At 48.4% G+C, this 14220-nt stretch overlaps 1 protein-coding gene across 1 annotated transcript; it reads right to left on the minus strand.

Annotated features, from left to right (window-relative positions):
* Window positions 1-284: 284 nt before the first annotated feature.
* ZNF575 (zinc finger protein 575) lies at window positions 285-12441 on the minus strand. Its single transcript, XM_084815184.1, has 3 exons — window positions 10732-12441; window positions 4377-4490; window positions 285-2628 (listed from the first exon to the last, which is right to left on the minus strand). Exons 1-3 carry the CDS (start codon window positions 11165-11167, stop codon window positions 1931-1933), a joined length of 1248 nt encoding a protein of 415 aa, XP_084671310.1. The 5' UTR covers window positions 11168-12441; the 3' UTR covers window positions 285-1930.
* Window positions 12442-14220: the final 1779 nt, after the last annotated feature.

Here is a 14220-nt window from a genome sequence, read left to right on the forward strand (position 1 = left end):
GAAAGGCATATTCTAGGATCCCTAGAGATTGTGTGAATGTTCAGCTGATTTTTCCCCTTCTCAAATGTCTGTTTAATTTAGCATGACAAATATTCTAGAGATCTCATCTGGGGTCTTCTAGATTTAGAAGCAGTTTATAAAATCTGGAATACTTAAGCACAAATGTGTTGACTTGCATCAGCGGTAGTTAAGGGTTGCTTTATTGGATCTGATCAAGGTCCAATCTGGCATTTGGTTTCCAGCAATGAAATGCTTTGATTTGCCAGGACAGCTTACAGGGTGGACATCCGTTGGTCTTTGTTCCTGCTGTCTGATAAGCAGAAATAGACTTTATGAACGAATATGGAGTTCCATGTGGCTGATGCTAGACCTGTCGTCTTGTGATCTTAGTCTGAAAAGTCAGCATTTTTCATGTCCAAGCTGCTCTTAACTTCAGAACTGAGTTTGCTTTTATGTTTAATTTTCCCAAGGAAAAAATAAGACAAAAGCTCCAGGCTCCCAATGGAGTCCTTTTTTTCTTTTCTTTTTTAGTTTCAACTACAAACAGACCATGGACCAATCAACACCCTCCCACCCAACCCTGTCCCACTGCCCCCTCACAACAATCTGAACAAACACCTGCCCTGAAGATTAAGGAACTGGTCTGTGCTGGGTTATGGGGAAGGAAACAGGGAGAAAGATGCTTTGGCAAGCTTCAAAAGATCAGAGGAAGGGAGTGTATGTGTATAATTAATTCGTCCAGGGATCGTGGTGGAAGACGGACTTGTGTCTAGAAAATAGAACAGTGCAATGTGTGGACATAGAAATCCAAAATTTCAACCAAGAGGGGACATTACCTTGGGGGCAGGGGCAGACATGTGGTGAAACAGCCACAGGAGCAGCATGGGACCAGGCTATCAAGTTGTGTATACCAAATGGCGAAAAACCAAATCCAGACAGCCCTGTCCAGCAAGAGAAATCCATGTGCCTGAGCAGCTTTCCACATGTGTTGTCGATGCATGTGCCTGTCCACAGCGTGAGACTCGTACAATGGGGCTATCAGTTTTTATGTGGGACTAGTTGGCCTGCAACAGGAGCTGGTTCTATGCTAAGGGAAGCAAGATCAGGGCAGGTTTAATGCAATACATAAGTTTGCAAAAATATCCTACTGCCACTTATGGGAGCGCCTACAACTGTAGAGAACTGAACCCCCAGCCGCTGGTTCCTGGAATTCCTGCTTAAGCAACCCCTCTGGCAAATTTCACTCAGGCATCGCAGACACATTTTCTGGGTTGTCTTTACCTTCGTAAGGACTAGAAACTTTTTCTTAACCCAGACATGCCATTTGCCATGTAGCGTCTCCCTTTTTCAGTGACGTATTCTACATTCCAATGCATGCACGGGTTGAGCGAGAAGTGAAGCAAATGCGAACTTCTGCTCTCACTGGTGCTACAAAAAGTTGGTGCATATGAATTCATGCAAGCTTCTTGTGAAACTGGGATTTGAGGATTGTTTTGTTTCCTGCAGGATCAGCACACAGTATGGAATGGTGAGGTTGTAGGCCATGGTGCTTTGCACAACTCTTCGGGTGCAAATCAGAAGGATAACTTAAGCAAAATAAACAACATAGATGCCCAGATCTTCCACAATTCGTCCAGGTTGCAGAATATGCCATTTCTCAACGCAGAACTGGGGTTCTCTTAGCAGACGTTTCGTATTGTTTTTCAGCACGGTATACACAATTTTGCCTGGGGGGTTGTGTGTTCAACTTGGCGCTGTGGGGTGAGGAGGGGGGAGCAGCAGCAAGACCATCAACACCATGGTTAGCCCCCAAATCCCTCCCTTGTCATATTCAGTTATTTACAGTGATCCCACTGCACCCACCAAGTGTCCAAATTATCCAGTTTCCTCTTCCCACCCCCGCATTGTCCGGACTCGCGAGTGCTCTGCCCTAGGGCCTCTCGCCATTGCTGTGGCCCTTGTTTTGAGATAAGTCATCCCCCACTTCCCCATCCTCGTGCACCCGCTGGTGGAGTGTGAGGTTGCGGAGCTGCCGGAAACTCTTGCTGCAGCGCATGCACGGGTAGGGGCGCCCCGCTGCGGCCGCCGCATGGATCTGCTGATGGGCAGCCAGCTTGGACGGGTAGCAGAAGCTCTTTCCACAGCGACTGCAGGGGTACGGGCGCTGCCCGGTGTGCGTGCGGCGGTGGGCCGCCAACTTGGAAGGGTAGCAGAAGCTCTTGGGGCAGTCGGGGCACTTGTAGGGGCGCTCCGGCGTGTGGATCCACTGGTGGGCAGCCAGCTTGGAGCGGTGTCCAAAGCGCTTGGGGCAGAGAGTGCAGGGGTACGGACGCTCGCCGGTGTGCGTGCGGCGGTGGGCCGCCAGCTTGGACGGGTAGCTGAAGCTCTTGGGGCAGTCGGGGCATTTGTAAGGGCGCTCGGCGCAGTGGGTCCATTGGTGCGTGGCCAGCTTGGAGCGGTACACGAAGCGCTTGCCGCAGTCTTTGCACTGATAGGGGCGATCTGAGGGCAGCACGGCGGCTGGCCGGGGGCGGCGGGGGCGGGCTGGCTTGGGGGACTCCGTGGTGGGCGGGGAAGACAGGGCGGTTGGCGAAGGTGACTTGGCCTTCTCCTTCAAGGCTTGCGAGTCTGAAAGAAAAGGAGAGGAATCCGGAAGTAACACCATCCACCAGACATCCCTTTTTCCTGCCTCCGCAACCAGGGGATCATTTTATTTTATTATTACATTTATATTCCACCTTTTTTCCTCTTGCAAGGAATCTAAGGCCGCCCTCCTCCTCCTCTCCATTTTAGCCTTACAAACAAGCCTGTGAGGTAGGTTAGGCTGAGAGTCAGTGACTGGCCCACAGTCTCCCAATGAGCATCATGCCTGAGTGGGAACTTGAACCCAGGTCTCCCCAGTCCAACACTCTTCCCACTACATCACACTGGCCCCCCGCTACTAATCTGTCCCTCCTCCCTGGCCCCTTCGCATTTCCCTCCACGCACAGACTAAACAAGGCATGGGCAACTCATGGCCCTCCGGGTGTTGGTGGACTACAACTCCCATCAACCCTAGCCAGCACAGCTGATGGAGATGGGAGTTGCAGTACCAAGAGCATAAGAAGGGCCACAAGTTGCCCATCCCTGGACTAAATGCATAGAGGAGGAACATAACTGTGCCTGGCCCCACCTCGGAGTCTGCATGTGCTGTGGGAAGTCTGAAAAGGTGCACATCTGGAGGACAGCAGGTTGAGGAAAGCTGGTGCCGGGGGCCTATGTGTGGACAGCCATGCAACGCCACTTTTCAGAGATTCTGCGCAAGGCACAGACATCAGAAACGGGTCCAATAAGATGCACTGGCACGGCTGGGTTGTAGCAGGTGCAACCCCACTCCATTGGTCTAGTCTACATGTTGAGGGAATGACTGAAAAGGGCTTCTGTGTTACCTGCCACACTTAGGGGACGAGGGAGGCCATCAATAGTGAGTAAAGCACATGCTTTGTGCATGGAAAGTTGTAAGTTTCATCCCTGGCCTCTTTAGGTAGGGCTGGGAAAATACCCATCTAAAATCCTGGAGAACTGTAAGTGCAGACCTCGGCCTAATTTCAAAAGCTGTCTGCAGACAATCAGTTCAGACCCCTGGCAGGGCAGGCAGCCCCCGGAAGAGGGAGAGAGAAAGAGGGAAGTAATTCGGGTTGCCCGGCCCATTTTGGGCTCGGACCCTGTGTTTTGCCAACTGGCAGTGGTTCTTTTTGGAGGATCAGTGGGAGAACCTTCCCACAGGCCAATCCAGAACAGGTGCTGTGGGGCCAGGCTGTTATGGGATCACGTTTGCTGCTGATCTTATGTGCAATCAGCACACCAGATAAGACGCCGGGGTTCCCGCTAGCTGAAAGGTAATATGCTTTATGCTTTGAATGTATCGTCTTGCTTTTTCTCGCTTCATTAGCCTATTTCAGCCAAATAAACTTCTTTTCCTTCACCCATGGTGTGTTCATTGCCTCTGAATATCCAAAAAGAGCCATTGCCTATTGGCGAAACAATCAGCAAAACACCCCGCCCACTGCCAACATGCAGCCCCCCTGGCAGATTACCCCAAGAATGCAGCCCTCAGCAGAAAAAAGGTTCCCCAAACCAATGTAGGCAACAGTAAGCTAGATAACACTGGACCATAGGGTCTTATGACTCAGCATAAGGTAGCTTCATGTGCTCAGCGCACCTTCCTTCCTTGCTCAGCTCCACGATCCCCTTCTGTTCAAGATGGCCACCTGGCAGCCCACACCCGGTCCCCGGCCTGACAACACTACAGCTCTCGGATATATAGCAGGGCACAGTGAGTCCAAGGGCAGAACAGCTCACAACATCCCACCTTGGCACCCTGGGCATTTCCTTACCCCCAACGTTGCTGCTCAGAGGGTTGCTGGCCACTCCGTTCTTGCTGTTGCTCATGCAGGGCTGTTCCCCCCTTTCCAGCATGAGGACAAGGGTTGGTCGAGTGAGAATGTAACCTGCGCAAATGAGGGGAGACAAAATAATTCCAGTATCATATGCAGCCATCAGTCGTGACGATAGGATAGAGGTTAAAACTATCAATGGCTACTAGTTCTGATGGCTATGTGCTACCTCCAGGATCAGAGGTGGTATGCCCATGTACACCAATTGCTGGGGAACATGGGTGGGAGGGTGCTGTTGCACTCATGTCCTGTTTGTAGGTTTCCTGCGGGCAGCTGGTTGACCACTGTGCGAACAGAATGCTGGACTAGATGGACCCTTAGTCTGATCCAGCAGGGCTCCTCTTATGTCCTTATGATGGGGCGGTGGGCAGATGGGAGAGAGGATTCAATAGCTCTTGAGAGGTATAGGCTGTGTGTACCCTGTCTAAAAATCTGCCTTGAGAAAAGCTAAACTTTGTGGCCTGTATCAATTTCTATGGGTTGAATCCAAGATCTTCCGTTTACAGGTCCCGCCATCCTATCTGGAGGGATTCCCCCCCCCCCCCAACACAGCTCACTCCATTCTGCCAAGTCTCCTGACTTTCTGCATAGCATTTTCATGGACCTGGAGGTCTGCCGTGGGAAGGAGGAGACAGGGACGTTCACTTCCACCAGCACAGTTGATCCAGCTTAAATCTGGTTCCAACCCACTATGAGTTAAGCAGACGGAGTTCATTCTGGCTTTGAAGATTGCAGCAGACATTGTCAGGCCTATTTATCTAGGCCTAAAGACTAGGAATTTGTTATTTGAGAAAAAGCCTTGATCTATTTCTGCCTCCACTGCTAAAGTTCTCTGATAAACTGAATTTGGCACCTGGTACCAAATTTCAAGCTATTTTAGTGCTTCAGTTGGACACTAAGCCCCATGCATGCAATAGTAGAGTAGCCATATGTAGGGATGCTGAAGAAATTCGAGACGGACTAAAATGAGCTCGGATTCCTAAAAAGCCAACCTGCAGAATCTGCTGCAGAGCTACCCCCTCAGGCCACATGAAGTCTGTGGATTTTCGGATGTTTTTTTTTACTTTCCCGAAATTAACGCATACAAATTCATAGAAAAATATGTAAGTTTCTGCTGAGGAAATGTTGACTGGAATGAGGGACAATACGCTAAATGTTACATACTAAGGTAAATTATGTAAATACGTAAACACATAATTATTTGCGGATTTTTCCGCATGACAGAAAAAAAATATTCACATCCATCTGTGGGCAGATGACGGAACAAAAGGCACCTGACAATCCACAAAACAGACGGAGCGGATTTTACACAGTCCGTACATCCCTAGTCAAATGTGAGTGAAACAGGTGTAACTGGACATCCTGACTATACACACACACACACACACGAGGAAAAGCAACTAAACAGCGCCGCAATCAGGCAAATCCCAGACCCTAGAAAGATGCAACCAACTGCAATACGAATTAATATTTTTATTAAATATATTGCCAATTGGCAAAACAGGAATATAGGCTTTTTAATTTCTATCAGCTCAGGAGTCTCATACCCAAGTGACCCCCACCCAAGCTGATAGAAATTAAAGAATATATATTTATCCGTTTTGCCAATTGCTCTATTGTATGTGTGTGTGTGTGTATATGTATATATGTATACGTGTATATAGGGGCTGCGGTAGCTTAGTGGTTAAGACGCTGAACTGCAGACTGGACAGTCGGCAGGACAGCAGTTCGAGACCCGAGTGCCGCGTGACGGAGTGAGCTCCCGTCTTCAGTCCCAGCTCCTGCCAACCTAGCAGTTCGAAAGCAAGAAATTGCAAGTAGATAAACAGGTGCCGCTTCAGCAGGAAAGGTAACAGAGTTCCGTGCGCCTCGGTGTTCAGTCATGCCGGCCACATGACCACGGAAGCGTCTTTGGACAGCGCTGGCTCTTTGGCTTAGAAATGGAGATGAGCACCACACCCTAGAGTCGGACACGACTGGTTGGGGACACCTTTACCTTTTTATACACGTATATATCAGCAGTAAGGAGCTCCAGTTTTTATCAGATCAGAGCAGCAGCACTGATGGAGGGTATATTCAACCCTTCCCCAACCACTGCACACGTGCCATTTGTCTGGTTGAGATCCTTCCCTTCCTGAAGTTGTAATTAGCCCTGTTGGGGAAAGGGATACAGGGCCCGGAATTTTTTTTTTTCTCCAGTGGGGTAATAGTGGGTGAGGAGGGGGGATTTTGATTGGGAAAGAGATCAGGGAGAAAAGTTGGAACAGCCCCTCCCTTGCGCTGCTACTACAATAAAAGTTGGATTCCTTCTCCCCGCACCACTTGTGACGTGCATTTTAGTTTTAGTTTTAACTTTTGAATTTGAAAATTTTCCAATGCCCTAAATCTTTCAGGATCCGATCTGAATGTGTTTGACTTACATTTAGTAAACAGAACTTTTAGAAAAGCATGCAGTTTTCAATGTACATGCTTCATATACGCTTTTTCTAATAGCCAAAAAGTAGCTGAACTGGAATATTTGATGGAGGGAGAAAGGGAAACTCAATAAAGCACACTTAACATGGGTAGATGTTAACAGCCAAATTCAAAGATTTATTTGGAAATTATTTTTATTGGAATATTTATATATTTTGAAAATTCCATAGCATTCTCCCTTACGTTGTTTAAAGTTCAAGAAAATAATGAATGGATCAAAAAGCCAGTGCGGTGTAGTGGCGAGAGTGCTGGACTGGAAGTCGGGAAATCCGGGTTCTAGTCCCCACTCAGCCATGGAAGCTCACTGGGTGACTTTGGGCCAGTCACAAACTCTCAGCCCAACCTACCTCACAGGGTTGTTGTTGTGAGGATAAAATGGAGAGGAAGATTATCTACGCCACCTCGGGTTCCTTAAAGAGGTCAAAAGGCGGGATATAAATGCACTCAGATCAATCACTGTTTATGGCCTACTTTTAGCATGCCCAAATAGCTGTCCAACAGGGTTGATTTGATTTAAATCATGATTTAAATCGCTCCTCTGAAGGACTAAACTGTAATGATTTAAATCACAGTTTAAATCACTAGTGAGGAAGATTCTATTTAATCTTCATTTTTAGTAGAAGTACATTATTGTTAAATATAAACTTAATACATGTTCAGAAATGTGGGTTTCATTAGAAGGCAGGCACACAGTGGAGGATACATGCAGCAGAAGTTTCCTCAGGGGTCAAGACTGCATGAATATGTCCTGTTCACTTTTGGTTTCACTTTCTATTCCCCTCTCCTATCCCTTGCATTTGTGTATCCAGAGTCCTTTTCCTTGTTCAGATCTACTCAATCTCCCCAAATTCTCTATTCATTGATCTTCTCCATCTTTGCACTTAGAGGCAAGGCAGAGAGAGACAGAGAGAGAAAGACAGAAAGAGAGCAAGCATACAGTTCTGTACACCACCTGCAGAGCAGAATAGGACTGATCAGGTTATCTCCCATCTCCATAAACTGCTGTTAACATATTCATAGAATATAGTTAAAACTTGTATAATTAGTATTCATGATGATATATTTGACCTAGACTCTTTTTTTACTCATTGTTTTAAGAAAAATTCAAAATCTGATTTAAATCAAAAAAATCCCATTTAAATTTTAAAAATCCAATTTTAAAAAAATCATTGATTTTTATCAACCCTGCTGTTCAATATACATATTTACAACTTTGAAGCTGCCCAGTCTGACTGATATTGTATTGGTATCAATTAAATAAATTACTAACTGATCTTGCAAAATATTTTTTTGTGTGTAAAAATATAGGAACAGGGGGGGAAATCCAGCCACCCCATTTTTATCCCTCAAAGCTGCTTTTGAATTTAAATAATAAATAGAGAAATTGGATCTCCCACTTCATGTTTTGGCCCCAAGGCAAGCTTGTAAACAGCCTCCTCTGCCTGGTTACCTATGGCGAGTCAGAATTGGCTCCAGGTGAAAAGGTGGACCAGCTTTGTGGAAGTTGGTTCTTCTTCCTTTCTAGGCCACAATTAACCATCCTCAGAATGTGCAAGCAAGTAGACGAGGGCATTTTTGCGTACTCATGTGCAAGTCCGGCCTCGGTTTGGCGCAAGGCAAGCTGGCGGTATATGGATTAGACTTGCATTAACTAACGGTACTTCAGTAGCACAATTCCCTCGTGACTTCTCGTCTCGCACAAGGCCCCAGGATCAAATTACTGCTAGATTCTGATATTGCTCAACTTGGCGTAAGTGTGGAGTTGCTATGGTGACTTCCTTGGAATACAGGCCAGGAAGGAGGAGTCTCAGTAGAGAGAGAGAGCAAAAGAGAGATGTGCCACAGGAGTCAAGCAGAGGGTTGTGTGCTGGTCCAAATGAAGTGTGTGTGGTGGTGGTGGTGGGGAGCCAGGTCTTGGCCCCGGCGTCCATGTTCAGCGTCAGATCTAGACCCTGAAAAGGTATCAGGTAAAACCAGATGAAAGTGCCCCTCGGCCTTAATAGCCTTCACATGCCAAAGATTACAGGAAGTGCGGAGTCAGGCCACGGGGTCATCTAGCCCAGTTGTCAACACTGACTGGCAGCAGCTCTCCAGGGTTTCAGGCAGGAGTTTTTCCAGCCCTACCTGGAGAGGCCGGGGATCGAACCTGGGACCTCATGCATGGAAAGCAGGGGCTCTCCCACTGAGCTACGCCCCCGCCTTTCAGATTAGATGGTGGTGTGTCCAGGCAGCCCAGAGTTCCAGTATTCTTTATTCTCAGCACAGCTTCTTTCCTCAACCTGGTCTGCCCTCCAGATGAGCAGGAGTACAGCGTCCCCACCAGCATGGTTGGGGATGCTGGAAGTTGTAGTCAGGCATATCAGGGGGGGGTACTGGTTTGGGAAGGCTGTGTGGAGATTAAGCACTGGAAAGGAGGAGACCACACCCTCGCTTCCCACAAAAAGAGCCTCTCTTACTCCAGCAGAGAGAAGAGAGGATCTAGTTCTGGGCTGTCAAGTATCAGGTCCCGAGCAGTGGAGGCTGGTGGCTCCGATGTCAGTGGGATGATAAATCTGCCCCGGGTTTCAGTCAGAACTCTAAAGGAGCCATCCAAAGTGTGGAACCTTGGCTAGCTCTTTTAGAGATCTGACTGGTTCTGACTGAAACCCGGAGCAGATTCACCGCCCCACTGACATCGGAACCACCAGCCTCCACTGGTCCAGAGTCATCCACGTGCCCCATCAGACTCTACACATCTTTACAGAGCTGAATGAATCACATCAGAGCTACCCTGATTCTTGGGTGGGTACCTCTTTCTATGACCAGTGCTTTAGGGGGCAGCATCAGTTGCACCTTGGGTCCCCGGGACCTCGTGGGGCAAACGTTTGCACACGCCATAACAGAAAGGAAGAAACTAACAAAAAAGCATCCTAGTCAAGCTGCATCCATCTATATTTAAAGCACGATTTCTGGAGTCACGGGAAAGTTTACTGTGTCAGCCTGCAACCCTGTGCACACTCACCTGGGCTGGGAGTAAGTGCCACAAAGGAACACAACCGGACTTACTCCTGAGTAAACATGCGTAAACATGGAAGTGGAACTGATGATTTGGTGCTGAGTTCGGGTGGACGCTGGCTTTGGGGGAAAGTGGGTGGGTGGTTCAGCTCCCCCCAACCCATTCGGCCGTGAGCCCCCTGACCTAGTCCAGCGGGGAGAGAGGGTGGGGGGGGGGAGAGACGCACATTTTGCAGAACCCACTAGGGAACCTGGCCCATTCTGGATCTTGACAGCGCCGAGCTTTTCTTGGCCACCAAGGCTGCCGCCCTATGCATGCGACGTGGGAGTAAACCCCCACAGGACACAGCGGCACTCACTCCCGAGTCAACACAGAGGCTGGCTCTGCAGTTGCGGCTCAGCCCCTCTCCAGAGGAAAACAGCCTGCCTTCCCCTGCCAGGCGCCCCTACGTGGCCAGGACCCTGCCGAAACCGCGCTCTGTGCGCGCGCGCGCGATGCATTTACACCCGACTGAAATCCGGATTTGGTGCAATGCGCCCGGTTTCTACACCACCGTGCTGTCTTGCGCCGGCCTAAATGGGTTTACAAGGGGGGTTGGTGGGTGGCTGGGTGGGTGGGTGAGAATAAACTACCCCTCGGTCACCCACTCACCCATGCACCCACCCACGCACCCACCCCTCTGCCTGTACCAGGCCCGGAGCAATGCAAACCCACGGGGCTGCCTTCCCGCCCGATGCCCCGACCGCGGCTCGCCCCGCGCCCGCCCCACATCCGTCTCTCCAGCCGGGCCTTCCGCGCCGCCCTCCGCCGCCGCCCGCCACTCACCCGCCCGGGAGCCTCCCCCGGCCTCAGGCTGCCTCTGGGGCCTCCCCTTCATGAGCCGATCGCGCCGGGTCATGCTGTCCCCGCGGGGGGCCAGGCGCCGCGCTCCACCGCATCCCTTCCCGAGCCAGTCCCCGGCGAGGCGCGGGCGCGGCACCAGCAGGCCGGCGGGGGGGTCCTTCTCGCTCGCGGCTACCTCGGCCAATCGGCGCCTTCCCAATATTACTTCGGGGAGGGGGACGGGGGGAGGGAGGATCGGGTGTGCGCGATGAGGTCGCGGTGACGGAGGCGGCGGCGTGGGGCTCCTCCGTTGCAGGGCTCCCCCCCCCCAGCGCGCACCCCACACACACACACACGAGGCGCAGCGAAACCCCGAAGGCGGAAAAGGGCATTTCCCACCTGCGGGTGGTTCAACGTGGCGTTTTTTAAAAAATGGCATTTTAGTTTTTGCAACTGGCTGCAATGCACCCAGAGAACATTGGGGTTGGGCTCGATGGGGGGTCGGGCTCGATGGCCTTGTAGGCCCCTTCCAGCCACGCAATTCTGTGATTAGCTGTTGGGCGGATTAGAAACATAACCTGCTTACATTACAAGAAATTCCAAGGCAACACGCACACACGACGACGCGAAACCGCAAAGAAAGAAAAAGACATCTCCTACCTGCGGGTGATGGCATTTTTAACATGGCATTTTAGCTTTTTAACTGGCTGCAATGCATCCAGAGAACATTGGGGTTGGACGCGATGGGGGGTTGGACTTGATGGCCTTGTAGGCCCCTTCCAGCCCTGCAATTCTGTGATTAGCTGTTGGGCGGATTAGAAACATAACCTGCTTACATTACAAGAAATTTTAAGGCATCACACACACGACGACGCAAAACCGCAAAGAAAGAAAAAGACATATCCTACCTGCGGGTGGTTCAACATGGCATTTTTAACATGGCATTTTAGTTTTTTAACTGGCTGCAATTCACCCAGAGAACATTAGCTGCTGGGCAGATTAGAAATGTACTTCATTAATCAATTAACAACCCAATCCTATTAACAGTGTGTTTCCTCAAAAGTAAACACTTCAAGTCAGTGTGTGCTTAGGACTGCAGCCTAAGAAGCCCAATTTATGCAAATTAATTAATTAATTAATTAATTTCATTTCTATACCACCCAATAGCCGAAGCTCTCTGGGCAGTTCACAAAAATTAAATGCCTCTTACTCCAAAGTGTGTGCGCGCGCATGCGTCTGTGTGCATGCGTAAAACTAAATATATAAATTGCTTACATTACAAGACATTTCAAAGCAATGTACAAAAATATGGTCTAAGGTCATAATTAAATACTCTGCATGTATTTAATGTAGACAATGTTAATTAAATACTTAAATACATAATTAAATACTCTGCATGTAAGACAATGTTACCTTCCTGGGAACACTTGTTGGAAAAAGTATGCTCTCGGTAGCTACCAGAAAAACTCAGGATTGGTCGCAAATTTGTGGATGGAGGGAGTTCCAGAGAGTGGGTGCTACAATACTAAAGGCCCTGTTCCAAGCCATCATGAACTGGATCACCAAAGTTTGGGGTACCACCAGGAAGGTGTATATATTTCATTTATTAATAATACTTGTACACCGCTTGATGTAACAAAAGCTCTAAACGGTTTGCCTGCTAAAAATTTTTAAAATGCTATTAAAATAATTAATAAACAATTGCAGCCACAGTGACACAAAATAAATAACAATGTAAAGCAATTAAAAAAACAAATAATCAAATGGACCTGCACATGCTGTCAGTTACAAGCCAGGACAGGCTTGCATAAACAGGTATGTTTTCTGGAGGCGTTTAAAACTCACCGCACTTTCAGCTTCCCGAACTGTGCATATATATATATATATATATATATATATATACACACTGAGAGTGATACACAAACATGAACATACTATTGCAGCCTAGCAGCCTGCTTAGAAAGCAACATGCTGGCACTAGCATCCATGGGATTGCAGCCATACATTTGCAACGGGAAAAATGTTTATAGGAGCATGGGAGGCTGTGTTGTACTGTTGTTGTTGTTCAGTCGTTCAGTCGTGTCCGACTCTTCGTGACCCCATGGACCATAGCACGCCAGGCCTTCCTGTCCTGCGCTCTCTCCCGGAGCGTGCTCAAGTTCATATTCATTGCATCCGTGATGCTATCTAGCCATCTCATCCTCTGCCGTCCCCTTCTCCTTTTGCCTTCAGTCTTTCCCAGCATCAGGGTCTTTTCCAGGGAGTTTTCTCTTCGCATTAGGTGGCCAAAATATTGGAGCTTCAGCTTCATTATCTGTCCTTCCAATGAGCAGTCAGGGTTGATTTCCTTTAGGATGGACTGATTTGACCTCCTTGCAGTCCAGGGGACTCGTAAGAGTCTTCTCCAGCACCACAGTTCGAAAGCATCAATTCTTCGGCGCTCAGCCTTCCTTATAGTCCAGCTCTCACAGCCATACATTACTACTGGGAAAACCATAGCTTTGATTAGACGGACCTTTGTCGGCAAGGTGATGTCTCTGCTTCTTACTATGCTGTCTAGGTTTGCCATAGCTTTCCTCCCAAGGAGCAAGCGTCTTTTAATTTCATGGCTACAGTCACCGTCTGTGGTGATCTTGGAGCCCAAGAAAGTAAAATCTTTCACTGCTTCCATTTCTTCCCCTTCTATATGCCAGGAAGTGATAGGGCCAGATGACATGATCTTAGTTTTTTTAATGTTGAGTTTCAAACCAGCTTTTGCACTCTCCTCTTTCACCCTCAACAAGAGGCTCTTGAGATCCTCTTCGCTTTCTGCCATTAGGGTGGTATCGTCTGCATATCGGAGGTTGTTGATAATTCTCCCGGCAATCTTAATTCCGACCTGTGATTCATCCAACCCGGCATTTCTCATGATGTACTCTGCATATAAGTTAAATAAGCAGGGTGACAATATGCAGCCTTGTCGTACTCCTTTCCCAATTTTGAACCAATCGGTTGTTCCATGTCTGGTTCTTACTGTTGCTTCTTGACCCTCGTACAGGTTTCTCAGCAGACAGGTAAGGTGGTCTGGTACTCCCATCACTTTAAGAATTTGCCACAGTTTGTTGTGATCCACACAATCAAAGGCTTTAGCGTAGTCAATGAAGCAGAAATAGACGTTTTTCTGGAATTCTCTTGCTTTCTCCATGATGCAGCGAATGTTGGCGATTTGATCTCTAGTTCCTCTGCCTCTTCTAAACCCAGCTTGTACTTCCGGTAGTTCTCGGTTCGCATACTGCTGAAGCCTAGCTTGTAGGATTTTGAGCATCACCTTGCTGGCATGTGAAATGAGCGCAATTGTGCGGTAGTTTGAACACTCTTTGGCGTTGCCCTTCTTTGGAATTGGAATGTAAACTGACCTTTTCCAGTCTTGTGGCCACTGTTGAGTGTTCCAGATTTGTTGGCATATTGAATGCAGCACTTTAACAGCATCATCTTTTAGGATTTTAAATAGCT

Source organism: Heloderma suspectum, chromosome 10 (genome assembly GCF_057233095.1).
Source record: "Heloderma suspectum isolate Gila_16-S chromosome 10, 16-S_ref, whole genome shotgun sequence".
NCBI classification, from domain to species: Eukaryota; Metazoa; Chordata; class Lepidosauria; order Squamata; family Helodermatidae; genus Heloderma; species Heloderma suspectum.